The following is a 25,611-nucleotide window of genomic DNA, read 5'->3' as shown; positions in this document are numbered from 1 at the left end:
CTTTGCACAGACATTTCCAACCGCACATCAAACCAGTCTTTGCTTTCATAGGGTCCCTTCTACAGAAATGGTCCAATTAATGCAGCAAATGGAAAAAGACCAGGCAGTACTGGGTCTTGGAAGGTGTAATACAAAGGAAAAGCGTGTAGGAGGATCCAGTGGGAGAGCCAGGCCCAGGAGCCCTGGGATGAAGATACCTGGCTGATGTACTCCATGTGTCACAGCAAGGCCTCCACAGGACATTTGCCTAGGGGATCAGCTACTGCTCCCATTACACCTTCAGGCCATCCCCTCCTCTCACCAGCAGCTTTCCTGGGTTGCCATAAGGCACTTGCACCTTATTGCTTCTATTCCTCTGTGCTCCCAGTGCTCAGATGAGGCACTTAGAAGGCAATGTGTGATTTGGGGCTGAAATAGACAATGGTGGGCATACTTAAGAACAAGAATGTTCATGAAGCTTTCCTTTCAATGCTTTTCTCCCTTGAAGAAAAATACTAACTTGAAAATGGGAGAAGAAACATGGCTTTTCTTTTACACTTGGTTTTTCTCTTTGTGTAGTTTACTACTCACAAACATGTTACTTGAGAGTCTATTTTATTTCCTATGATATTTTTGTAGCTATGTGATGTGAACAGCATTTGTGTTTGTCAGAGCCATGCAGGAGGTAGAAATGCCTGGGAAGGCACAAGGAAGCATCTGGATGCATGGCAGGTGTTGGGTTTGTGCCTGAGGCTGACAAGGACTAATTGTCACTAATAGCTGCCTGAAAGAAGCTGAGCAAGGTTACAAAGCATGTAAATTGTAAACTCAGCAAAATGCTAGCTCTGAATAGCTGGAGAGAATGCAAACCAGACAGAGGGTGTTCCTCTGTGATATCACCTTGTTTGAGTTGTTTGATAAGCCATTCTTCAAAGCAGTGAGTTAGAAATTACCTGCTATAAAAGAGATTGAAACAGCAGGTTGCCTTACAAAAGTCCTATGATTTGAAATAGACCCTTAGCTTGTCTGCAAGAGCAGATCTCTGCCTTATGAACACACTGTGAAGTTTCCATTAGGAGGCTGGGAGGAGGATTTATGTGCCATGAAGGTGCTTTTGAACCTGTGGGTAATGTTCTCTGGTGTCTCAAAGCTTGCTTCCAGGGAGCCTTCGCTGCAGTTCTGGCTGTAAAGATAATCCTAGCGACATCAGTATAAATGTAATCCTTTGTATGTTCAACACTGAATGCTTAAAGCATTTATTAAGGAAGGTGGAGGAAGAAAAGTGAAGATGGGAAGATGAGTACCAGCAATAGATTTAAGTTCTAAGGGCTGTTGCTCCTTTTCTTTCAGAAACCCTCATAATTCTTCAGTTTGTCACAGGGTTTTGATGTTCAGCAGGGGAAATGCACAGGAAGGTCTCTTCTGCATTGCACAGAATTCTGATCAGCATTTGGGGAACTGTAAGCTGTTAATTGCTATTTCCACTCTCTTCCTTTTATTCCTGATGATAATTTTAGCAACTGCCTAGGAATACTGCATTTCACACAAGAGCTCAGCATCCCTGGCTCTGAGCCTGCCAGCCACAACAGCTGTACTGAATGAGGTGAAGGAAAATTATACAGTGTGGTAGGGGTCTTCTTTAAGGAAAAGGGATAGATCATAGATGTAGCACCTCCTTCTTGGTCCCAAAGCCAAGCCAAACTTAGAAGTAGACCCTAAGCCTGTCTGACTGCCCTTGGGCACTGTCTTGAGTCTCAGTCCAGCCCCAGGGAGCAGCCAGGGCTCCATACAGTACCCGTGTTAACAACCAGCCAGCACAGCTGGTTTTGAAGGCTGGCAGTTGTGAAGGTAGAGGTTCAAGGCTTCAAATCTTATGCTGATTCCTGGTAACAAAAATGTTGCCCTGAACTCAATTGTTTATTTTTTAGCCTTTCATTTAAAACAGCTCTTAAATGGTGAAGTGAAGCACACGGGAGAAAGGTGTCAGGTGCCTCTTACTGGGCATAACAGTGAGATATTCAGTGTCATGAGCATGCTCTGTTTTTTTCAAAAGGACATCCAAACTGCTGAATAGATGCTGAAGAATATCTATTTAGGGCTGCTTGATCCTCATGTTTTCACTACTTTACTTCACAGCTAAATATTATTGTAAAATGCTGCTAAAGGCACACACCTATTCACAATTTCTTGGCTATGCTGCCTCTCAACATGTTTTCAGTGTCATCTTCAGACAGAAATGTAAGTAGGGGAAAAATATTTATACTTAAGAAATACATCCATGTGTACAGACTGAAAATTGTGTCATTGCCAGAAATAGTTAAAGCCAGAAAAAAGAAGAACTTTAAAATAAATCTTTCAATATGAAATGTAAGAAAAGTGATTTCTTCAGCTTTTGAAGGTGATTGATAAGGTCATATAAATGCTTACATGTGGGAATGAGAAATTATAAACTTTTCAGTGTTTTAGAAAAAAGCACAATAGCTTGCAGGTGAAGTTTCCAGCTGGAAGCTGTAATCTAGTAAATGAAAATTTCCACATGTGAGGTAAATTTTCTGACGTGTGCACTGTCTAGGGACTTAAAATGAGATTAGACAGCTTTCTAAAAAATTATTGTACTCTATCAATTTTAAAATTATTTTGACTGCTTAGTGCAAGGAAATCTAAAAGAGCAAAATCGCCCCCTCTGGCATTTGTCTGTGTGTTCTGTAACTAAAAATGCTCAGTAAACCCACCACACCTGCACATGGCGTCCAGAAGTTGAACTTGACTTGAAAGTCATGGGGCTTTGCATTACAAATTCATTATGTGGAAATAAAATATCAGAATTGCCTGGCATGTTTTAGCTAATTACATCACCTGACACTTTTTCTTAATATCAGCTTTTAATGCTTTTTTTGTTCATCCCAGTATCTGGCTAGGTTAGTTTTCTTTTTAAAGTCAGAATTTCCATATGACAGATGTTGATATCAAAATAGCAGCTGTAATACCATATTCTTATATTGAATCAAGAAGGAAAATGCTGTTCAAGATTATTAATATTTAAGTGTCAACATTATTAGTCAGAAAGAATGTTACCTCTTACAGTGAAAACATCCTAACCACTGTTCTTCAAATTGGTGTTGATGTTTTTCATCAACATCATTTTTGATAGTAATGGATGGTGGCACACAAGGTCTATAGCAGTTTACATATTCAAAACCTCTTATAAAACAGTTTCTAGAACTCAGCTAATAAAACTGCTGGCACACTTTTGTGTTTGTTTTACTAGCCTAGGTCGCTGAAGGATAGTTAAGTTTATATTTGGCCTGTATAATTTTGTTCAGGTAAAGCCAGTCCCAAAAGAGATTGACTTTCATTGAGACATAGCCTTCTTTTTTATCAAAACTAGTGGTAAATTTAATACCACTTGTCACATGAACCTCAACAATAGATTTTAGTGCAACTGGTAGGTTCACCAGACCATAACAGCAAGGATGCGTTTAGGTCACCCTGGAGACCTATCTGATATCTTTATCAGCTGACTTCTGTTAGGGAAAGCCAAAGGGTCCTACCACATGCTACAGGAACATGCACTTGAATTACAAGCAACTATCTCCACTTGTTGCTTCCTTCTCTCTCAGTCATGGTGCTTTGAGTCCCATGTGAAGGATGTTTGAGCAGCTCATTTTTCAGTTGTATTTGAGAATATATGACAAGGGAGGCATAAAACACACCAGTTTATGTTTTTTTAAAAAGAGACAAAAATTTTCAGGAGGGAAAAATGGTTGAGAAAAAAGATTTTAACAGAGACTGGTGAGAGATTCTCAGCGGCTCAGAAGATTAACCTGGTGTGAGTATGCCCTAGTCCAGAAAGTGTGGCCTCAAGCAGGCATTTGTATTGCTCTGGGCAGCAGGTCTGCTTTGGTGCTTTTCATAAATTCATTTGTTTTCTCAAGAGCTGGGTCAAAGTCTCTCCAGAATAGAGAGTTCATCCCTTCCATCAATGAAAAGACCTTAAACCAATGGTCCAACACACCAAGGTGACCAATTAGAAAATAAAGCTAGAACAGGGCATTGATTCCTAATGTTGCATGAGAAAGGGAGGGGGAACAGAGGTTCCAAGGGAGCAGTATACCCACACAGGCATCTCAGCACCCAGAATCATCCCCCAGAAGAGCTCCAGCTGCCCACCCAATGTAATAGGGGATAGAGCCAGGTCCCATCCCAGGGTACCAGTCCTGAACATCTTTCCTCTGAGTCTAATGGGTTGTGTTCTAAGCATCTTTGTCAGGAACAGGCTGACAGTAGCAGATTTGATGACCACAGACAATTTAGTACCTGTGAGGAAAGAACATTGTTCGTTTGAAGTCCTCCCCCACACAACAAATCAGTGGTCTACTTTAAAAGGTGTATTTTCTTTCATTAGTAATTCTTTTCCTTGATGATTTCCCACACCCATGGGGATCCTCTCATCTCCTCTCTTATCCTAGGTCTCAGATGCTTTCTTTCATGTCTGTTGATGAACCCTATTACCCAAATCAGTTATGAGTATTTGATGACTAAACATGACTTTTTCTTTGTCCATTCATGTAACTCCCAAATAACTGATGCAGAAATTTCAAATGACAGGCACTGATGCATTAGTACTACAGAAAGTTCCAGTGTAATTTGCAGTGCTTCAATGCTGTGCTTCTCTTCCCTGATCATTTTTCATGAATGAATTTGAGGAATCAGCATGCCTGTAAAAAATAATCCATCTCACAGCCTAGCTACTTTCCCTTCTATTTCCCTGGTGGGGAACAAGGAGGACAGTTTAGCTAACATAACTGCAAACTCCATATTCCCTATCTCTGTTTTTGCTTAAATTATAAACTTTCAGACCAGGATCTGTTTTCCAATATTTCTATTTGCTCAAAAACATAAGACACAGTATTTTGAGGCTCTGCTGGCCCCAAAACACAATGTAATACACACAGAAAGCTTATTAAGGAAAATGGAAAGATGATTGTGATGCTGAAGTAATATTTCCTATTCAAAGAGAATTTGTCAGCACACTGGTTTGTGCAAAATGTGCAGCCTGGAGGAACAGTATTGTCAGAGAGGTCATTTCTGTGTTGAGAGCTGCAGTCAGAAAAGTCTGCAGGGACCAAGGTGCATCTGCCTGGAAGGAAGCTGCAGCTGAGGAAAGCCATTTCTCACGAGGAGGCTGATCCCTGTAGAGGAGTCAGAGCCCAGCTCACAGCTGACTTCTTCTCTGTGTCCCATGACAATGGTTGCAGAAACCCAAGCCTGGCTTGGTGGTCCCCTACTCTCTTCCATCAGCAAGGAAGGGCTGGAAAGGGCAGGTAGGAGGCCCAGGATGGAGGGATTTGCTGCCTCTTTCCAGTAGGCTCTGCATTTTGCACCCACATTAAGGGGTGGTGCAAGAGTATCTAAGTCTTTACCTACAAATGGCCACTAGGATGGTTGATCTGCTCCCACATGCTCTGCATTGGCTCCAAAAAGATGTGGGTGTTGGGCCAGCCTGTATCCTCCAGCAATTTCATCCTTCAGGCATGGGTTGAATTCTCAAGCTGGGAGGGTACTAATAAATGCTGCTCCTGATGCAAGCCATTATCTGAGTTGGTGAAGGCTGTTGATGTTTAGAGAAAGAAGGTTCCATTCCCTTGTCCCTGCCTCATAGAAAAACGGGGCTGGAGCACAACTTTAGAGAGCAAACACCAGCTGTATTGTGCCTTGCAAAGGGCCCAACTCATGTAAAGGCTTGGGAGAGATCCTGCTGGAAAATCTCCTGTAGGCCTAGATGTGGGGTTGACACTTGGAGGCAGATCTAAAAGCCACCCATCTGGACTGTGTGTCCCTGCAAAGAAACCTAGAAAAGGGCTGTGCTTCAGCAGAAGACTTTCTTAACCAATACCTGCCTGGAAGCTCTTTGATACACAGCTTCACCAGCAGATGACAAACACATGGTGTTGGGCTTTTATAGCAATGTCAATCCCAACAGCAAGAGGGAACAGAGGGAGGGATTGTGTCACAAACAATTACTTATTTACTCCACTTCTTTTTCTTCAAAATCATTGATGCTCAGAGTTTTTTGCCCCAATAGCAGCTGCTTGTTGATTGACTCTCTTGACCTAACCCAATTCAGCTGGAATCAGTGTCTAAAACTTAGATTTCCACCTGTTTACTCACCATGTCTTTTTTCTCCTGTCTCTCTTTTTTTCCATCTTCACTACTTTAAAGTTTCCAGAAGCTGACAGGGCTACTTTTTTTTTTTTTTATTCTGACTTCTTCCTACTGTACAAGATTTTTTTTCCTCTGCCATTTTTAACCTCTTCTGCTTCTTTTTATTTTTTTCCTCTCACTCTTACATTGTCTACTATCTACAGTAGTGCTATTAATGCAGACTTCTCTAATTGCCAGCTTTGGAGAGATGAATGCAAGACAAATGATGATACAATGATGATTCTTTCTCACTTGCCATTGGTCCTAAGAAAAAACTACTTCATTATTCACAGAACTGTATCTTTGATAAGTAGTAAATATATTCACCAAATTTTGTTCCTTGAATAGTTCTTGTTCATTTAGAGAAGGTCCACCTGTTTACCATTAGAAAAATATAGATCACCTAATTTCCCACTTACTAGGTATTTCCCTCTGAAATCAAATTATCACAAAGATTAGTATACAGGTGAAGATTTGCAACAAAAATGTACCTTTAATACTCTTCAGTGTTGATAGTAAGCACACACATTTTAGTGTAGCCAAACCTTTCACACTTTCTTAATGTATTTACATTCTCATGGTTTTGTGAAGAATACCAGTGTCATTGCCCAACTCAAGATGCAGTCCTTAATGCACTCTGTTACCTCCCCAAACCTGTACACTTACATGCCTCCTTGTGGGCTGTTTAGCTGTGCTCCCCTAGCACACATTGAGGATACCTCTACTATCAATTAGCAGTGGGTACCTGCCATCTCTATGCTAGCTGCTCACTCAGTGTCACCTATGTGTGTTACTGTCAGAGCTAGAAGCTCCACACACCCTAAACTGCACTGTTAGTGTCTTAGAGGAGACTGAATGCTACACCATCCTTTTTTTACCCCATAAATTTCATATTAACACATTATACAAAAAGTGCCTTAGTCTCTATTGACAATACCATATGTTGCATTCTGTAATTCAAGACCTCACATTTATGTTGACATTACACATGGGACTGTGCCCCTCAGGGACATCATTTTCTGTGATGAGTGCTTTGGTACAGGCAGCATGTCCAGTTCCTATGTCAAGGTGGGTATTCACACCATCTTCTTTAAGCATGTAAGCTGAAGTGTTGAGGCAGGAGCTACAGCTGCCTACATGGTCAGCAGAGGGGCTCTCCTGCTCTGCCAAACAAGGTAGCACTAGTGAGAGAAGTTGAGTGCTGATCCATAAAAGGTGTATGTGCAAAATAGTAGATCACTTCAGTCTCTGTTTTGGAGCAACCAACAGGACCTGAAACAAATCATGGGTGTGGCTGGGAATACATTGCTCCTGGGACCATTCCCAGCAGGCAGTATGAACACGGCTGTACCAGTTGTGGTTTTCTGTCTCATACAGTCATCCAATGTAGTCCCAGCACTACTTGTGCCACATGTGCTCTTGGTGATGTACAAACACTTTTTGTACAGAGGGCAAAGCTGTCTTCTCATCCAGCACACCCCTGAGCTCTTCAGGTAAATGTCCCAGGAGAAACAAAGAATGACCTGTCCAGGAATCACTCAGGCTGACCTACAGTTCCCTGTATCTTCTCTTGCCTTTAAAAACAAATGTAACATTAACCATCTTGCAGTCAGCAGGTCCTCTTCCACTTGCCATGATTTTCTGTAGATGATAGACAGTGACCTTGCTGGCCAGCAATGCCAATGCTCTTGAGTGACCACCACCTGATTCCATGGGTTTGAATGCCCATGAGACATCTCAGTGCTCCCTAACTGCTGCTTTCCCACTGCCCTTCTGTTCCCCACCCCATGCTGATACATGCAAAGGCCAGACAGCAGGAATCACATGTGCCAACTAGTGCAAAAAAGCTACTGATTACTTCATCCTTCACTGTGTTGTCTGTCCCATTCACCTGTGGACCCAGGTTATCTCTTTTTACTTTACTACCCTTTATGTCCCTCATTAATTTTAGTTCCAGCTGGCTTTAGCTTCCCTGATTTTATTCCTCAGTGCCTAAGCAGTACTTTGGTTTTGCTTCTTGCATATTCCCTGTCTATATTGTAGTTCACCTGGATGGTCCTTGCCTAGCCCATGGGCTGTCAGCTGAAGCTTCCTGTGCTCCTGCACAATGGTATAGCTGATGCATGAGCTCTCATTAAGTTCTCTCTAAAAATCAATTAGCTCTTCTGGGGACTCTTCCCCTTCACAGCTGCTTCCCACAGGCTATTTCCTGAATAACTCAATCTGCTCACTCAGTCTTGTGGCTCACCTTCCTGGCTCTGCTACATCTGTCACCTCACAACTGCTGCAGCCTGCAACAAGCCACTCACAGCCTGAGCAGTGCTCTGTGACCCCTCTCACACCCACTTCTTCCCTGCTCCTCAGCAGAAATCCAAGCCAGCATGAACAAATCAGTCATGACTGCCCTGCTCCCGTGCCAGGAAAATGCTACAATTGCACTCTAACATCATCCTGGGTTGCCTGCCCAGTGCTGCCCCTCCAGCAGACAACCAGGTGCCTGAAATACCCAGTGAGGACAAGGGCCCCAAGCTGGAGGCTTCAGCCCCTGCCTCCTCCTAGTCTGCAGTCTGTAGTCCTCATCTACCACAACATCCCCCAGGTTGCTCCTTGCTGTGATCCTGACCCAGAAACTCTCAGCAGTCTGCCTCCAGTTTGATACCGGGGCAATGCATTTGTCAAGGAGCTCTTTAATGTAAAGCATAACACCCCAGGCTCTTCTCCACCTGTCCTTCCTAAATCCTGTGTATCCATCCATGGCCACATTCCAGCTGTGTGCAGCACACCACAAAGTCTCAGTGTCCTGCAACAGTGGCAGGGCAGCTGCTCCTCCTGACTGCCAGGCGCTGGGCACCACTGAGGGCAGCCTCTGAGTACCTGCCTTTAGATACAAGCAAAGATGGAATGGGCTCAAATCTGTCTGATTTAGGCATATAATTTGTAGCTGCAGAGAGAAGCAGGTGCAGAAATTCTGCATCATTAGTGAAAACAGCCTGGTGCCTTGGAAAGCTGCTAGAAAGAGGCCGTGTGTGTTTAGCTCCCATTCTTTCACACAGATCACCATCAGAAGTGCCTCCTACGTATATGCAGGGCCATGTGTTGTTAGTGCTATATTGAAAGCAGAGTCCTCACTGAACTTACAGATGCTTTTTAAAAGTCAGTGGCATTACTTTGTGATGGGTATTAGTGACTGTTCAACACTTCCTACTAAAAATCCAACCTTCCCAGGGGATTAGCACATCCACATATCAAATGCTTTGAAGGGGTCAAAAATCACTATTAATGCAATTTTCAAGAGTCTTTAATGTTAAATTTAATATTATCACCTTGGCCCCTATGCTGCTTGTCAGGGAATTGTTAAAATTTCTAGAGGAAGTTACAGAAAACATTTCACAGAGGATCAGTTCTAAAGTGCAGCAGATTTTAATACTTTCAGCAGAACAAAATAGACTAAAAAACCCCATCCAGCTACATTGGTGGAAATAAGACTTTTGAAGTACAGATAGAGAAAGAAATAAGCAAGGAAGCAATTACAAATGACAGTGTGCTGCAGCTACATCCTCTTTCTCAGCAAAGTGCTGGTTTTCACCTTTGATGTCCCAGTATGATGCCTGGCAGGTGTCAGCCAACTTTAGGCACTCTGAATGTATTTTGCCTTTGTACAGGTGTTGCCATTACATTGCAAGAGGTCTATTGTCATTATATTGTAAGGGTTCTATATTGCTAGAGTTTCATACCTCCTTGACATTTCTCATAGGCAGCTCCTCCAGGCACTGACTCTTTCTTCTTCGCACAGAAGCCAACCGACTCCAGCTTCCCTCAACCAACCAATCTACTCTTTTATAACATTCTTCTTCAGGCTACAGCTGTGGCCTGTTAAAGTCAGGCCTGCTCCTAATCTTTAATAATTAACCCAGCTGCAACTCTTTAGGGGGTAAGATTACTTTCTATACTACCTTTGTTTACTTATATTCTATCCCCCTACATACAGGGAATTCACATGGTACAATTTTCTTCTCAAAGTTGCCTATCCCTCATGGTACAGTCCTCTCAGAAAAAATCCCATTGAACAAATTTTGGTGGATTCATAGTCGGTCATATCCAAAGGGTCAACCAACTTAATGAGTCAGTGACTGGATTCATCCTGGCCTGATTCCAGTTTCATTTGCAAACTCAGAGAAAGCATTTCTGTACAGTGCTGTGCTCTGAGGCAATGCAGTGTCAGGGCTGACAGCAAAACCAGCTTTTAACCTGCAGCTTACAGAATATGGCTTCCACTTCCTGCAACTTTAATTTGATGGAAATACTTTGCATTGACGAGGTGAGAGTTTATAAAGTAGCATATTCATACCAGGTCAGATGCTACTTTTCTAGGGATGGAGAACAGCATTTAGTCATAAATAAGCCTGAAAGCCTTTCTGATTTATTTTTCATTAAATGATAGACAACTGATGTTCTGGTCTTATATAATCCATAGAAGGATTTGGTTTAGAAATACTGTCCACCTTTTATGGAAATCATAATAAAATTTGTTTAGTGAACAATAGAATGAAGGAGGTTTGGACCCAAATTAATGGGTCTGCATGTAGCTCTCTTCTTGGATATGTCTTCCATGTACACCAGATGCTAGGTGCGTGCTGGAATAGAGCATTACTCTGATTCCAGAAATCTGAACTGAGTGGGAGATGGCCTGTTGTCATTCTGGGTTTCCCTGCAGCACTTGAGGAGGTTTCTGTTTGGCAGACAAACAGCTCTGTGTTGGTGTACATCTGTTTGAAGATACAGTGTATGAAGAGCATTCCTGGTATCCCTGTAATCTCATGGGTAGTGTTGTGCCAAGTCCTTGATTTTCATGCTGCCAGGTGTTGTAACTAAGTAATTATAACTTTTACAGGGTAATAATGACTTCATAAGCATTGTAAACTGGCAAGGCATCTTTACAAGTACACAAATGTAAAAAATCCAAATTGTGCAATGATAAAAGTCTGCATTCCCCTCCACTCCCACTCCTTATTTTGCACTGGCTTTTAGCATGTGCTGGACACTGAATTTTAGAGCAATGCATTTAAATGCACCGCCTGACCTTCACCCCTGGACATCTGCACAGATATCAGTGCACAACTCTATCTCATAGCTGCAGACACAGCCATTGGGGCACATTGGATTTAGCAGCATGTTTTCACATGTGCTGCTGCTGCCTGTACCAGAGACTCTGCTTCAGTTCAATCTTGTTAGATCTTCCTTCTGGCAGCCAAAGGAAAGGCAGAAAGGAACTGTTCTCCTGCCAAAAACTGAGTCTCTGCTCTAAAGCATAAAAAAGTTGTAGATTATAAAATAGAGAGAAAAATTTAACTTTGAGAAATGTGCTTCTTACAATTACATTTTCAATAGGACTGAAGTGGGTTTGCTGGAATTCATATTTATAGAAAGAGAGTGAAATTATACAAAATGTGAGCTCAGATGGTTACTTTGGTAAAGTTACCTGGGATTGAAACAGCCTTTGATGTGATGTCTTAGCAACTTTAGCTGTACTGCTGCCAGTCTGTCAGGCAAAGCATGCTCCATCTCCCAGTTTGCCAGCTTCTTTCTGCCAGCAACCATCATCCATACCTTCCTCCTGTGCTAAGGCTGTAACTCTTCCTCCTTTTTAAGCAACTTAACACTTGACCAGTAGGATTACATGCATGGCACCAGTACATTCCTTATTAATAAATTCTGATGCTACTTTCATTTTGAAAGGATTTTCCAGAGGAGGTCAATAGTGATGTCCCAGTTTACAGTTTCAGATAACTGCAGTAGAAGGTAAATAACAGGTTAAAGTCTCACTGCAGAGCAGGACACTCAGGAATAAGAGTACTAAATAGCAGCATCCAATCAAGGAGAGGTTGTGTATATGAGAGGTGACTTCTGTTGAGATATTGGAGAAGGATCTAATCAGATCTGTACATAAAAATGAGAACCCAAATCGAACACTGGAAGGATTACAAACAACTAAACTGTATTGAGAGCTCAGAGATAGGCACATTCAGATAAATGAATGACTCTGTCAAGATAGAGAAAATGGCTGGAGGAGTAATGTTATATGGGGACTAGCAAACTATAGAATGTATCTGAAAGTGTCTTCTTTCCAAAGAGACCAAACAATGTTGTTGTAGGATGAAGTCTGGAACAAAATGAAATCTTATAGCAATACACTGCTTATTTCAAATAGTTTCTAAACTCCTATTTTCAGATCCTGTTTTTTTTCTTTAGAGAATTCCTTACAGTCTCAATGTTATATTACTCATACATACCTGCAAACTCAACAAACTGGTGTGATCTTGGGTCAGGGTTTGTGTCTTCTCAGTAGGAAGAAATACTTTTCGTAAAAAGTTGTATCCCACCATGGCACACTGATAATGTAAAATTCTGTGTTCAGAAAAGGTTTCTGAACCTTGAGACTGCAAGCAAACTTGTAAGAAAAGTTTCTGTCATTGCTTTTCCAAGGTTTCAGACATTATATAAGCTGCTGCTATAAACTGCATTTGCTGATCTTTTTTTGTATATTCAACTAGGAGATTTCCCTCAGCCCAGCACAGTAGTATTTCTCAACTCATATAGCAACTCTGTTCAGCAAAATATTGTGGCAAAATAATTGACTATCAAAGCAGCATCAGAGTTTAAGGCATCATAACAGTAACAAACAAGAAATTAGTTTACAAGACTAAAAACTAAAGGGGTTGGACACTGCATTGCTGAAACCACATGAGGCTAAAGACCTCATGCCCACCCCCACAGCACCAGCTGAGAAGGGAAGAATTCTTGGTTTGAGGATTTGTTCCTTGTATTACTCCTTTTTTTTTTTTTTTTTTTTTGTGAAACTAGTTTTATGTGAATAATATACCCATCATTGATAAAGCTGACCTTCTTTTGCCACAGAATCACATCCTTTTCTGCCTCACTGTCTGTCTCACCCCATGGCTCTTACATTCTTGTCTGCACATCAACCCAATTTCCTTTAAAAATCCATCTTTTCCCTATTGAACCTATAATCTTCTTGAGAGAGAGGTGAGAAAGAGATTTCCTGGGTCCTGAGGCCTGGGCTGAAGCAAATCCATGAATCTGGCCTCCCACTTGCTGGGTGAGGCTACTGACCGCCAGACTATCACACAACAGACCTAGAGCATCTCTCTGTGAATCTTGGCTGGAGATTTCAGCACTCATCCACCCCCTTCTGAGGATCTGCAAAGACAGGAGCTTACTCCCCTGTTCTGTCTAGCAGAGTTCTGGGCACATTACAAAGCCCTCGGTAATTTTCTGGAAGACATTTTCTGATTTATACCATGTATCAACAAAATAAAAAGCAGCCAAATCCTGTGATTATTCCTGCTCTCTATTGAAACACAAAACTTTGAGTTTTTGAAACTGGACAAGTTCTTTGATCTACTTGACAACATCCTGGCAAACAGTTGTGCAAACACACCTTAAAGGAGAGAATGAGGAAGAGCTGTGAATCTAAACAGTGTTTTAATTAAATGCTCAATCTCTTGAAAGCATAACATCATAGCTAAAATCCACTCAAATCCTTCTTTGAATCTGATGCCGTCTTAGATTACTGATCATACCTACTGCATTTTTAATTAATGTGAGATCATCTATAAGTCAGTTTTTATCATGAAATGTAGTACTATAGAGAGATGATCACAACAGTGAAAATCTACAAACAAAACAAATCCTCCATCTCTCTCATGAAGCCAGTCTTCAGTGTAATGCATGAACTCTCACAGCTGAACTTTTTGTTGACTTTCTTCAGGGAATCCTTTTAAGAGAGAAGCTTGACAGCATGATCTGATGAGAAATTATGTCTGTTTGTGCTTGTGTTGGGACATCAATTGAAAAAAAGAAAAGCTTTTTGTTAGCTCTCTTGGGTCTCTATTAACTGCAATATACAGAATGCCTCCAGCATCTGCGGTGGCTATTAAAAAGACAGGTTGTTTTTGTGACAGCCAGCTGTTGTGACAGTATTCTGTAAAAGCATTCCTTCTAGCTGGCTGGGGATTTGGTGTGAATGTTTTCTGTTTCATACACTGTGACCCACATTCTTATTTGGGGCTTACATAAAAAAAAAAAACTAGTGAGTGTTATGCTTGTTAGGCAAGTCTGGAGTCTTCTGGAAGATTACAGCTTCTGTGCTGCTCGTGCTGTAGCAATGTAAGCCAGTCTGCTCATGGAGAGTTGCTGGACCTGAGGGGACAGTTCCTGGTAGCCCACCTATTTGATCAAAGGGAGTTGGATAATCTTTTTGGATTTTAGTAAAGCTTTTGATACTGTCTCTCATAATATCCTTCGGGACAGAATGTCCAGCATTCAGCAGTTCAGGGAAAGTGCCAGATTCTGCACCTCAGATGGGGCAACCCTGGATGTATGGACAGACTGGAGAATGAGAGGCTGGAGAGCAGTGCCACAGAAAAGGACCTGGGGGTCCTGGGCAATGGAAAGGTAAATATGAGTCAGCAGTGCCCTAGCAGCCAGGAGGGCCACCCATGTCCAGGGGGCATCAGGCACAGCATCACCAGCTGGGCAAGAGAGGGGATTGTCCTGCTCTGCTCTGCACTGGGGTGGCCTCATCTCGAGTGCTGGGGGCCATTTTGGGCCCCACAATATAAAAAAGACATTAAACTATTAGAGAGCGCCAAAGGTGGTGAAGGGCCTTGAGGAGAAGCTGTATAAGGAGTGGCTGAGGTCACTGGCTCTGTTCAGCCTGGAGGAGACTGAGGGGAGACCTCACTGCAGTTACAACTCCCTCATGAGGGGAGCATGAGGGGCAGACCCTGATCTCTGCTCTGTGGTGACAGTGACACTGAGGGAGTGGCCTGAAGTTGTGTTGGGGGAGGTTTAGGTTCAGTATTAGGAAAAGATTCTTCCCCCAGGGGGTGGCTGGGCTCTTAACAGGCTCCCCAGGGCAGCGGTCACAGCACCAGCCTGACAGAGCTCAAGAAGTGTTTGGACATTGCTCTCAGGCAAATGGGGGGACTCTTGGGACTGGTGCTGTGCAGGGCTGGGAGTTGGACTTCATGATCCTGGTGGGTCCCTCCCAACTCCGCACATTCTGTGATCCTGTGATAACTTCATTCCTCATGCTAGAACCTGGAACTATTTCTTGCTTTAGTACTGGGTTGGCCCCTATTGGTCTTTATTAAAATAAGGAATGCTCTGTGCCAATCAACCCAAATATTGACTAAAAATAACTGAATGTTAACATGCATTTAATTATTATCTAGTTCAGGCTTTTCCCATGCTCAAACATGCAAGCTGACCTATTGTATTTGGAAATCCACTGCTACATCTCTCTCGAACAGGATTACCTATAGAGACATTATTACACTGTTATTATACTTATTTTAGTAACTAAAGCTCACTATTTTATTTAGTTAGTATTATCTGGACCAGTATCAGCATGTCACAGCTTGCTTTGAGGCAGAGGCAAATCACCAAAGAGACTGTGTGCAGCTGGCCATGTTGGACTTTGCTCCCTCTTCTAATTTTTAAATTCACATGGCTATGACTAGTACTGCTCACAAGGTGTGGGCTGGTAACTGATCCAGTTAATTACCAAAATTCTCTGGGTGCTGGCTGGCCTCATGATGAGAATCTCTGCAGAAGACAGTTAAGTCAGAATGAAAATTTTGTTTTATCCGTATTCGTGCCAACATACAAGAAGTACAAATTATAATATTATGATATTATGACATATAATTTTCCCCAAAAATGCATTGCATCTGGAAGGCCCTTCCATGCACGCTGGCAGCAAAGCTTGCCTGGGTCCTCATGGAGCCAGGAACCTCTCCCTGCTGACAGTATCCACCAGGCTCTGCATCCTGGGGAAAAGTCCCCAAAAAGACTGCTTAAAGGTGGAATTAGCAAAACACAATGCTCTACTTCAAGCACAGGAACAAGCTCCAAACTCTGCTCCTACATGGTAAGAAACCTGTCCCACTTTGAAAAACAGCTGGCAATTTCCCTTTATTTTTGGAACAGAATCCCAGAATTGTAAGGGCTGGAAGGGACCTCTGGAGATCATTCAGCGCCCCCGCTAAGACAGGGTTAGCTAGAGCAGGTTACACAGGAACACGTCCAGGTGGGTGTTGTGTCTCCAGGGAGCAGCCAGATGTCCCTGGGCAGCCCGTTCCAGCGCTCTCGCCGCGCTCTGAGGGAGCAGGGCCGGCTCCAGCTCCCGTGCAGCGGGCAGGGACGGGGCGGGCAAGCTCGCTCGGAGCCCCGGCAGCGACAGCCAGGGCAGCAGCGCCGAAGGGAGCCGCGCAGCCCCAGGGTCCTTCCCATTCAACACCCTGAAAAGAGGGAGAGCAGGGGAGGTGGGACAATCAATCGACACTAACGATCTGAAATGGTCCCCCCAAGTGAGCTTGGACGAAGAGAGCCGGGAGACCCCAGCAGTGAAAACCCGCTCCGTTCGTGTACAGCAGCACAGCCAGTATCACCCAGTGCTTCAGAAAACGACAAACGCGGACGCGGAACGCTGTCTCCGCTCAAACGATCCAGTTACTAAGCGAACCTCGATCGTTACGCGCCCGGCACCCGGACAGCGCTGCCCAGACAGTGCGGAAACCGCGCGGGTGGGCAGCCCCGGCCGGCGGCCCCTGCTCCTCATGCAGACGGGGGCTGCCAGCGGGAACAGCTCCACGGGCTCAGGGACCGGCCCCCAGGCTTGCGTGGCGCCCACCCGCCCAGGGCTTCCTTCCCGGCTTCCCTCCCGACTTCCTTCCTGGCCCCAGCGCCACTGCCAGCCCCGCCGCCCGCGAGCGAGCGCGGCGGGGGCGCTCCGTGCGCAGGCGCCCCGGGCCGCGCCTGCCCCGTGCAGCGAACGGCGGGGGGGGGGCGGCCGAGCCCGCCCCTGCGCCCGCCGGGCCGCGCTCGGCGCTGTCCCCGCCTGCCTCCGCCTCCAGCTCCGCCCGGGCGCTGGGAGCGGCGGCAACTTCCCCTCAAGTCCGCCCGGCGGCGGGGGGACGATGCGACCCAGCTGAGTGCGGCCCGAGAGGGGCGGGCGCGCTGAGGACGGGCAGCGTCGGCAGCAGCGGCAGCCCCGCCGCCCGAGTCTGAGTAGCCCGGCAGCCGCCCGCCTCAGCCCCTTGCCCTCCCCCGGTCGGGGCGGGAGCCGCCGCGGCCGTCCCATGTCCCGCAAGGCCAGCGATAATGTGGAGTACACGCTGCGGAGCCTGAGCAACCTGATGGGCGAGAAGAGGCGGCGGCAGGCGGACGGGTCCGCCGGCTCGGGCGCGGCGGCGGGCGAGCGGAGCCTCATCGCCGCCGAGTCCTGCTCCAGCCTCAACAGCGCGGCGTCGGGCGGAGAGCTGGAGCGGGCGGCGCGGCGCCAGTTCCAGCAGGACGAGACCCCCGGCTTCGTCTACGTGGTGTCGGTCTTCTCCGCCCTGGGGGGCTTCCTCTTCGGCTACGACACCGGCGTGGTGTCGGGGGCGCTGCTCCTCCTCAAGAGGGAGCTCAACCTGGACGCGCTCTGGCAGGAGCTGCTCGTCTCCAGCACGGTGGGCGCCGCCGCCCTGTCCGCTCTGGCCGGCGGCGTCCTGAACGGGCTGTGCGGCCGGCGGCCCTGCATCCTGCTGGCCAGCGGCCTCTTCACGGCGGGCTCCGGCGTGCTGGCCGCCGCCCGCGACAAGGAGACGCTGCTGGCGGGACGCGTGGTGGTGGGGCTGGGCATCGGTGAGTGCCGCACCGTCCCGCCCGGCTCCCTCCCCCGCGGGGACCGGGCTCTTGTCCAGCGGGGGCAGCGCTCCCCGGGGGGGTTTAACCGAGCCGGGAATCGCCCGTCCCTGCACGCCCGCAAACCCCTTGAAGCAGAAGGCGGAGCAGTCCCGGAGTGCCCAAGGCTGGGGAGCTGGCGAGGGGAACGCGTGGCTGAGCGAGGTCCGGGCGGGGTCCCATGGCCATCGCAGCGCGGTGTGCAAGGGGATGGGATGTGTGCTTGCCCTCCTCGATTTTACTACTGGTGGTGTAGTCCTGCCCCGTTGCTGGGAGAGTTGTCTGTTTTCTGTACGAGGAGAATGGTCTCGCATCCTTCCTGCAGTTTCGTGTTTAGAGTGGTCTGTCAGTGTCCACACCGTACGCCGCAGGCTTTGCATTTGAGGGGGTTCTGGGAGGTCAGGGGCGAGGAGATCACGCCTGTGTTTCTGAACTGTAAATCCTTCTCTACTGGTTCCCAGCATAGCTTTACTTGGGCACTTAAGGAATGCCTCTGGGGCAAAATGAGGTCGTATCTCCCTAGTCTGAATAAGTTAACGCTTGCTTTGGAAGGCTGTGGATTTCACTGATGATATACTGAACGTGAATTGCTGCTCTTTATTTGCTTTCCTGTATGGGTTGCAAGCAGTGGGTTCTCGTAAAACTTTGTAGTTGTCCCAAGGAACTTGCAGTGATGAGGACTGTTTTCTCTGACCTCTGAGACTGGTTTCTGTGCCGACTATATCCTAAATAGCCCTCAACTCCGAGTTGCTCTTCAGCTTTAGCTGCCGTCCTATCTGGCAGTAATTGAATTATACTCATCATCTAAGATAGGCTGTATGAGGTTAATCAGAATTCTTGGACTATGGTAGGCATAGTCTTGCATCCCTTTCTGTCTGAAAGCACAAGGACAAATTGAGAACTAAGATTGTTTTTGTCGGTGTAGCAAAGTTATGCTTCTTAGCTATTGGATAATTTTCTGAGTCCTCAGGCTTGTTATAGACACACTTTCTCTGATGCAAATTGTGGCCTTATTAAGGAAGAAAAGTTAGTGAGTCATAATAAGGGCTGTCAGAAACAAAATTGTCTCCATCCATGAAAAGGCTCATGCTGCTTTTCCCATACAGCAACATCGGGTTGCAGTTTTCCTACCTCAATTTGGATGGTTCTTTTTTTATTTTTTTCTTTTGAATGCTACCTCTCTGCATGTTTGCTGTTTATTTCAAGACTTTAAACTGCAGAATGTTGATAATATTGGTAATGAAGTTCAGGAGGCAAAACTAAATTTGACTATGAGATTGCATGGATAACAGGAGTTTTGATGGCAATATGTAGTACATATATTTAGTGGTAGATACTAAAAATACCACATGTGATGTCTTTCTGTGTTTGTAAAGCTTGTCATGTTCCTTTACTGTAACTGGTTAAAATGACAACTTCAGGGACTGTAGAGAAATGAAATGGATGGATGGTTTGCTTGACTCCTGTGTGTATGATTTGTAGAGAGATACATAGGCATGTTGGAATTGTCTGACCATAGTGCAAATAAATGATATTCAAATTATTGGGGAGATATGAGACCTGGGACTTAATATAATCAATATATAACCAGAAATGAAAACTCGGAGCCCTAGATCTCTTGTGTGTCCTGGGGAGAGAAATCTTTCTTTGGCCTCTGTCTGCATCAGGGGCAGAGGTGGTGGTTCTGCTGGGACTTTGGAGAGCTGAAGTAAGAAAGAAATATTCTGGGGATTTTGGAGCACAAAGACAATAATTTGTGTTTTAAAAATGTGATGTTTTAGCTTTTTTTTTTTAATCACTGACTGCTCTTCTTTATGTGATGTAGCTCAGAGCCAGAAACAAAGCTTTACCTCAGGTTGCTGTGATTAAGCATGACAAGAGACTCCACTAATTGCAGAGTCCAGATGTAACACGGTTTGTTTTACAGAAGGAAAAAAACCTGTTGTGGTTCAAAGCTGTTCTCATATAGCAAACTGGAACAATCTCTGCATTAAATCCCCCACCAGAGGGAGCCTGGATAATTTAATGAAGGCATTAAAATTGGTGGAAGTTTTTTCTTCTCTTTCATCTCTTGGAGACTTCTGACTATCATTTTACTGTCCAAAGTGAGCCAGAGCTTCCTAGTGCTGGTGTGAGAAGTCTGTTCAGTAACGTGACACTTCAGCAGTAATGCAAACTGCTGAAATGTGAGGGTGCAGGCGTGCAGTGTTACAAATGCTTTCCTACCTGAAAACCAGTAAAAACTTCTAAGAAATGTATAAAATTATACACAGTTAAGGTTTCTTTCCTGTAGCTCTCTGCAATTTGCCCATCAAAAGATCTCCTCCAGATACATGTGGGTTTTTTTGCATTTACTAAGTGAATTACTGTGTTGTGATCAGTACTGTGGTGCTGTAAAAGCAGATGTGGTGATGTTCCTTCTGCCCTTGCTGGCTGCAGGGTAGATCAGTGTTAATTTTGTCTGTGTGAGAAAATGGCTATTTTCCTTGTGACTGTGATTTATAAAGGAATAAAGTTAAACTTTCAAGGGTGAAAACCAGAGGATATATGCTGAAATGAGGAACATCTCTCATTTGTCTGTCTTGTCCATTTTTTACCATTTTCCTTAGAGCTGTTTTGAAATGGAAAAACTGTCCTTTTTCTGCAGCCATTACAGAATGAGATGTTTCTGGAAATAAAGTCTTTCTCTCAAGGACAAGTCGAAATCCTCTTTTATTGTAAATGTTGAATAGATTTTTATGGTGGAGACTGTTATGTTCCCTTTCTGTCCCTCTTTCCCTCAGTATTAATACAAAATTTTAGAGAATGCATAAAAAGGCAAAACATGTTCAGCATGAGCTTGGAATATCCTTAGATCTTTTCAGATCTGAATTTCTAAAGATATAGTTCATGACAGTTGCTAAATGGCTTAAGAAGGTTATGGCTGTTAGTCCCTGCTCATTTCCAAGCAGTTCTGGTGCCCCGAAGTCTTTAGGAATTTGTCTGAGCCAGATGTCAGGAGTGCAACACTTGGACAGATATTCATTACAGCAAATGGGGGCAAAATCCAAACATTTAGGAAATTGGATTGCATGAGCTTGGTAACACAGTGTGGGCTTAGCTAGGTAAAGAAGTCATTGGTACCAAGTGTGTTTGGACCTTCAGCATCTGATAATGGTGAAGGCTTCCTCCTGTTGTGTTGGCTACTGGGTCTAAACCAGAGATTAGAAAGGATAATAATAAACAGCCTTGTTTGCAAAATCACTTCTTTCTTAGGCTGTGATCGGTCCAATGTCCTAATTTGCCTGAGCCCTTTGGCCATGGTTTGCCAACAGCTCATCTGTCTGCAATGGGAGTTGTTTATCCTTCTGTCATCTGGGGCTGCTGCAGGTTTTAAGCTCACAGCTGGTGTAGGTGGGTGTTGGCATGGTGCTGCAGGGAGTGAGTGAGCTGTTCAGGTTACTTTTGCAAGAACACTTGCTTACCACCTGTGGAAGGAAAGCAGTTTGGGCAGAGTTCAGGAAGTGACAGCCCTGAGCTTGCTCCTCCATAGCTGATCTCTGTCTTGATGTACAATCATTAGCTGGATAATTAGATACTCCTGCCTTGTTTGGCATGCAGAATAAATGGTGCTCAATTAATGATGAGCTTTTCAGGTTTTGTTTTCTTGCTGTATGTGTGGCTTAAGCATTACATAATGCACACATTACCCAAGCTCTCGTGAAAGCAGAGTTACTTGGGATTACAGGATGTGTGTTACTGAGTCTGCAGTGCAATGGGGACCTGCCTGGTTAGGTGCTTTATCTTCTCCTTTACTCCTGTCTGTCATACATGAGGTTTCTTCACAATGTAAGCCTACTGCTCACTGTGCTCAAAATGTCTCTAGTATTTTTTTGAAAGGCTATATTTGAATCTGACATATGTAGTGCATCTGGTAGCGTCTTTTGACTACATATGTAGGTCATTTTCTGAGCAGAGGAAACAGGACTGTACTCAGAATTAGGCAGGAGTGAAAAGTTCTGGCATATGGTTGTGGCTCCCCTGGTGGGGTTGGCTGCTATTGACAATAAGGTTCAATGCCAAATGACAAAAATAACCAAATTTATCCAAAGGACTTGCACCGTATAGTGCAAACCCTGTATGATATTTGAAGTGGTTAAAAAAAGGTCTGCCATATAATCTGGACTACTAGATACGCTGTGGAAATACTAGAAAATACCTGGTATGACATGTTGCCTATGAAAGGTTAGGATATGTGTGCTGGTTTTTATTACCTTCTTTACCCTTTTTTTTTTTTTTTAATGTGACTGAGCTTTTTCAGGTATTTTTTCAGTGCATTTTTATTTTTATCTTGGAAAAACCAGATTAATAATCTCATCCTCCCTCAACAACCTGATATAGGAAGCTCTGAAGCTTCAGTCTTTTTTTATAACTGAATGTCCACCAGGTTTTTTTAAAGGAGTTTATACCTTGGTGCATTTTGGAGTCACCCTAAACCCCCATATATGCTGTGCTGCTTCTGACAGATGCTTGTAATTTTCAGTCCAGAGGTTCATAGCTATTTTTACCTCTGGAGACAGTAGTTTGTTAAGCTGGCAGTAGGGATGGAGGGGAATGGAGAGACAAATTTCTGGGTTGTTGCAATTGATTCTTGTGCTGTCACTGCCCACAGCTGGTCACCCAAGCTTCCAGGGCCTGAAGGTACTGACATTACTGTGTGTGCTCAGGATTGAATCCCTGCATTTTAGGAGATTAATCTAGTCTAGTGCAAAAGCATCTGGAAGGACACACTAGCTTCTGATTGGAGCTGAAATCTTTCAGGGTACCAGGATTAATTTAAGATTAAAAACTGTATATTTTGAAGTCCTCTAATTTTGTGTGTCTTGGACAGGATATACGGTACTCTATGCTCAGTTCACTGTCACATCAATAAGCACTGACTCCATTAATGTTTTGTCTGATGGTGTAATACAAAAATCAGCAATTTGCACAGGAATGTTGCTACCTTATATTTAGTGACCATTTCAGAAAACAATATTAAGTACACAGAGTTACATCTAAGAGAATTTTTGGATTTTTGATTCTTCTGGACACTCTTTAAAGTCATAAGGGAGGTGTTTTGGCCTTTTTGCTATTGCTTTTATTTAACTTAAGAAAGAAATTAATTCCCATAGTTCATAAACCTTGAATTTATTTTCTGTCTTTTAAATATGGGAGTTTTCCTAAGATAATTTTCCCTGTACTTGGTCAAACTGTTGTATTAAAACATAATCCCTGCTGGATTATTAGTATCTTTGTTTATTTTGGAAAAATATAGAAAGCATCCATTTCATAGGTGACATAAATTTGAAATTATGGTCTTTTGCTCCTGATAAAAAGGCAACTTGAAGGAAGCTTGTACTGTTAAACACAAGTGTTTCCTTACCTTGAAAAATTCATGTGGGCACTGTAGGTGGGCTTATTTTCAGAATGCATTGTTTGCTGCAGGAAACTGTAGTAGCATCCATTTACTGTGATATTAGGGACAGCAAGTCGTTCAGCTGGAACTGTTGGGTCTGAGTGACTTGTTTGGCTGAAGTTTGCACCAGTCCTGTCAGCAGAGGCACAAGTCAGGGGATTTGAGGTTCTGGCTGCTGTCTCCTGCTCTGCACTGCCAGAACTTGCACCTAATTTTTTTTCTGAGCGTACTAATCTGTACTTTGCCAATTGTATTCTGAGGAGCAATGAAAAAAGAAAAAGAATCACTGAAAGGAGGTGCTGAAAAGGTCTTTTAAATTATGTTTTTCCTCATCTCATTATCAGTAGACTTCAAGATTAATTACAGCAGATGTATGCTCTTAAGTGGAGTTTTATAGAATATATCCTATTTTAAAATACATTAATTTCTTTAAAAAATAATATTTTAAGAATCTTAGGGACTATTACATTCGAATATGGTAAGCTTTTGGGTTGCAAGTCCTAAAGCAGTTCTGAAATTGGTGATTCCTACTTAAGATGGTTGGACTCAAAGTGAGAAACTGTGGCTGTGTGGCATGCTGGCACCACAGAGGTATAATGGGCCTGATGGATAGCTTTGTTTGCAAAATTGCTTTTTGGGTCTTCATCAGTGGGCTTTCACATCTGACCTGTACAATCAGTGTTTCTGGTGTGAAGCTTGTGAAGTGCATGGGTCTGCATTGAGCTGCTGGAAGCCTGAAACCAGCGGCTGAGGAACATCAGGAGAGCAGAGTTCCACCTTTGGGCTTTTCTTTGCAATGATTATGCCTGTGAACAAGTATCAAGAGAAGCAGTTGTTAATTTTGTTGTACAGATCTTGTCTAACACAGCTCTGGATGAGTCTGGAGCCATCTGATTACTTCAGCTAAACTCTCTGTAAGACTTTTGATGCAACTTGGGTGCAAACTCTTCTAAAATGTATTTTGCTCATGATAGTTGTAGAAAATGAAGGTTTAAAAGCACACATTCCTGTTTTTTCCATTTCTGATCTTCCTCTGATTTGTTGTCAGATTTAGGCTGGTTTTGTGAAGGATTTATTCAAAGTAAATGCATGTTCTGAAGGGGATCTTTTCATTTGTGGTTTCTTTTTTTGGCTTTTTATATACCCAGTCACTGAACTTCTATTTCTTAGCTCAGACAGTCTGTCCCTCCTTCCTTCAAAATCCCTTCCAGACCTGCTGCTGGCACAGATGAAATGCCACACAGTGACCTCAGAACCCCTCTCCCCCTCCAGCTGGCTGTGGATGGGCCACAACACACTTTCAGCCATGGGGTTGTCCAATGCGTTCCCACTTCTCTTGCTCAGCTGAACAGTAAGGGTGTCTGCCTCTTCTGCAGTTGGGCACAGACTTCCTTTTGTGTTCCTCCCTTTCAAACCACAGATTCTTGTTTGGAGTCCCCATGAGTGCCCTAGGGATTGCACCTGGGTTGACTTTCTTTGGACTTCTGCCATCATTTCATGTGGCTGTGTGCTAGTGAGCTGAGAAACTGAAGCAGTTGTGTAAATTTAATAAAAAAAAAGAGAGGTGTATGTTTATTGATAAATGCAACTTTTTGCCTTTACCTTGGGCTTGTCCTTAAGTTGTCACTCAGGGATTTTTCCCCCCTCCTCCGTAGATGGGTTTTTTAGTTGTGTGTATTCAGGAATTGTCAACCCAGCTTCTCTGCCTGAACTTTTCTCCCACCCTCCTCCTTGATTCTTCCAGTGCAATTCAGCAAGGGAGCAGCTCTCTGGAGGAGGTTTGTCATCTATGACTAATGTGAGTGGCTTCTTGGTTCTCATTAGAGCTGCTGTTTTCCAGGACCACCTGGCACTGACCTTGGGGCTCATCCTTTGTGAGTGTTCTACAGCAACAAGCATATTCTACTTCTACTCCTGAGTGACAAGACAACTTCCAACCAAAAAAATTTTCCAGGCAGGCTGTCAGACACTGCAAGGCTGAACAGTCTTCAGGGAGAAGTAAGGATTCCCTTTCTTCTCCCTGAAGGCCTGGCAATTGCTTCAGGTGTCAATTCTAGAACTTTCTGGTCTCTTTTCAACACTGTACTTCCACAAGTCTCATCTCAAGTGGTGGCTTTGAGGAGCTCTCTAATCTAATGAACAGCCAGCCAAGCACATGCAGCTGCATGCTCAGTTGTCTCTGAGGCAGGAGTGAAGTGGCTGTCAATCTCCAGATGATAGACACAAAACCAGGAGATGCC

General features: G+C 44.1%; 1 protein-coding gene across 1 annotated transcript in view; it reads left to right on the top strand.

The window, feature by feature from the left end:
• Window positions 1–17,185: 17,185 nt before the first annotated feature.
• Window positions 17,186–25,611, top strand: part of SLC2A13 (solute carrier family 2 member 13) — a 145,283-nt gene continuing 136,857 nt past the window's right edge. The window contains exon 1 of the mRNA XM_058805531.1: window positions 17,186–17,895. Within this exon, the coding sequence (XP_058661514.1) occupies window positions 17,349–17,895 (547 nt within the window). The 5' untranslated portion in view covers window positions 17,186–17,348. The remainder of the gene's footprint in view (window positions 17,896–25,611) is intronic.

The sequence above is a fragment of the Ammospiza caudacuta genome, chromosome 5 (genome assembly GCF_027887145.1).
Source record: "Ammospiza caudacuta isolate bAmmCau1 chromosome 5, bAmmCau1.pri, whole genome shotgun sequence".
Classification (NCBI taxonomy): domain Eukaryota; kingdom Metazoa; phylum Chordata; class Aves; order Passeriformes; family Passerellidae; genus Ammospiza; species Ammospiza caudacuta.
Note: the sequence above shows the minus strand (reverse complement) of the source record. Positions and strands in the feature narration are given on the sequence as shown.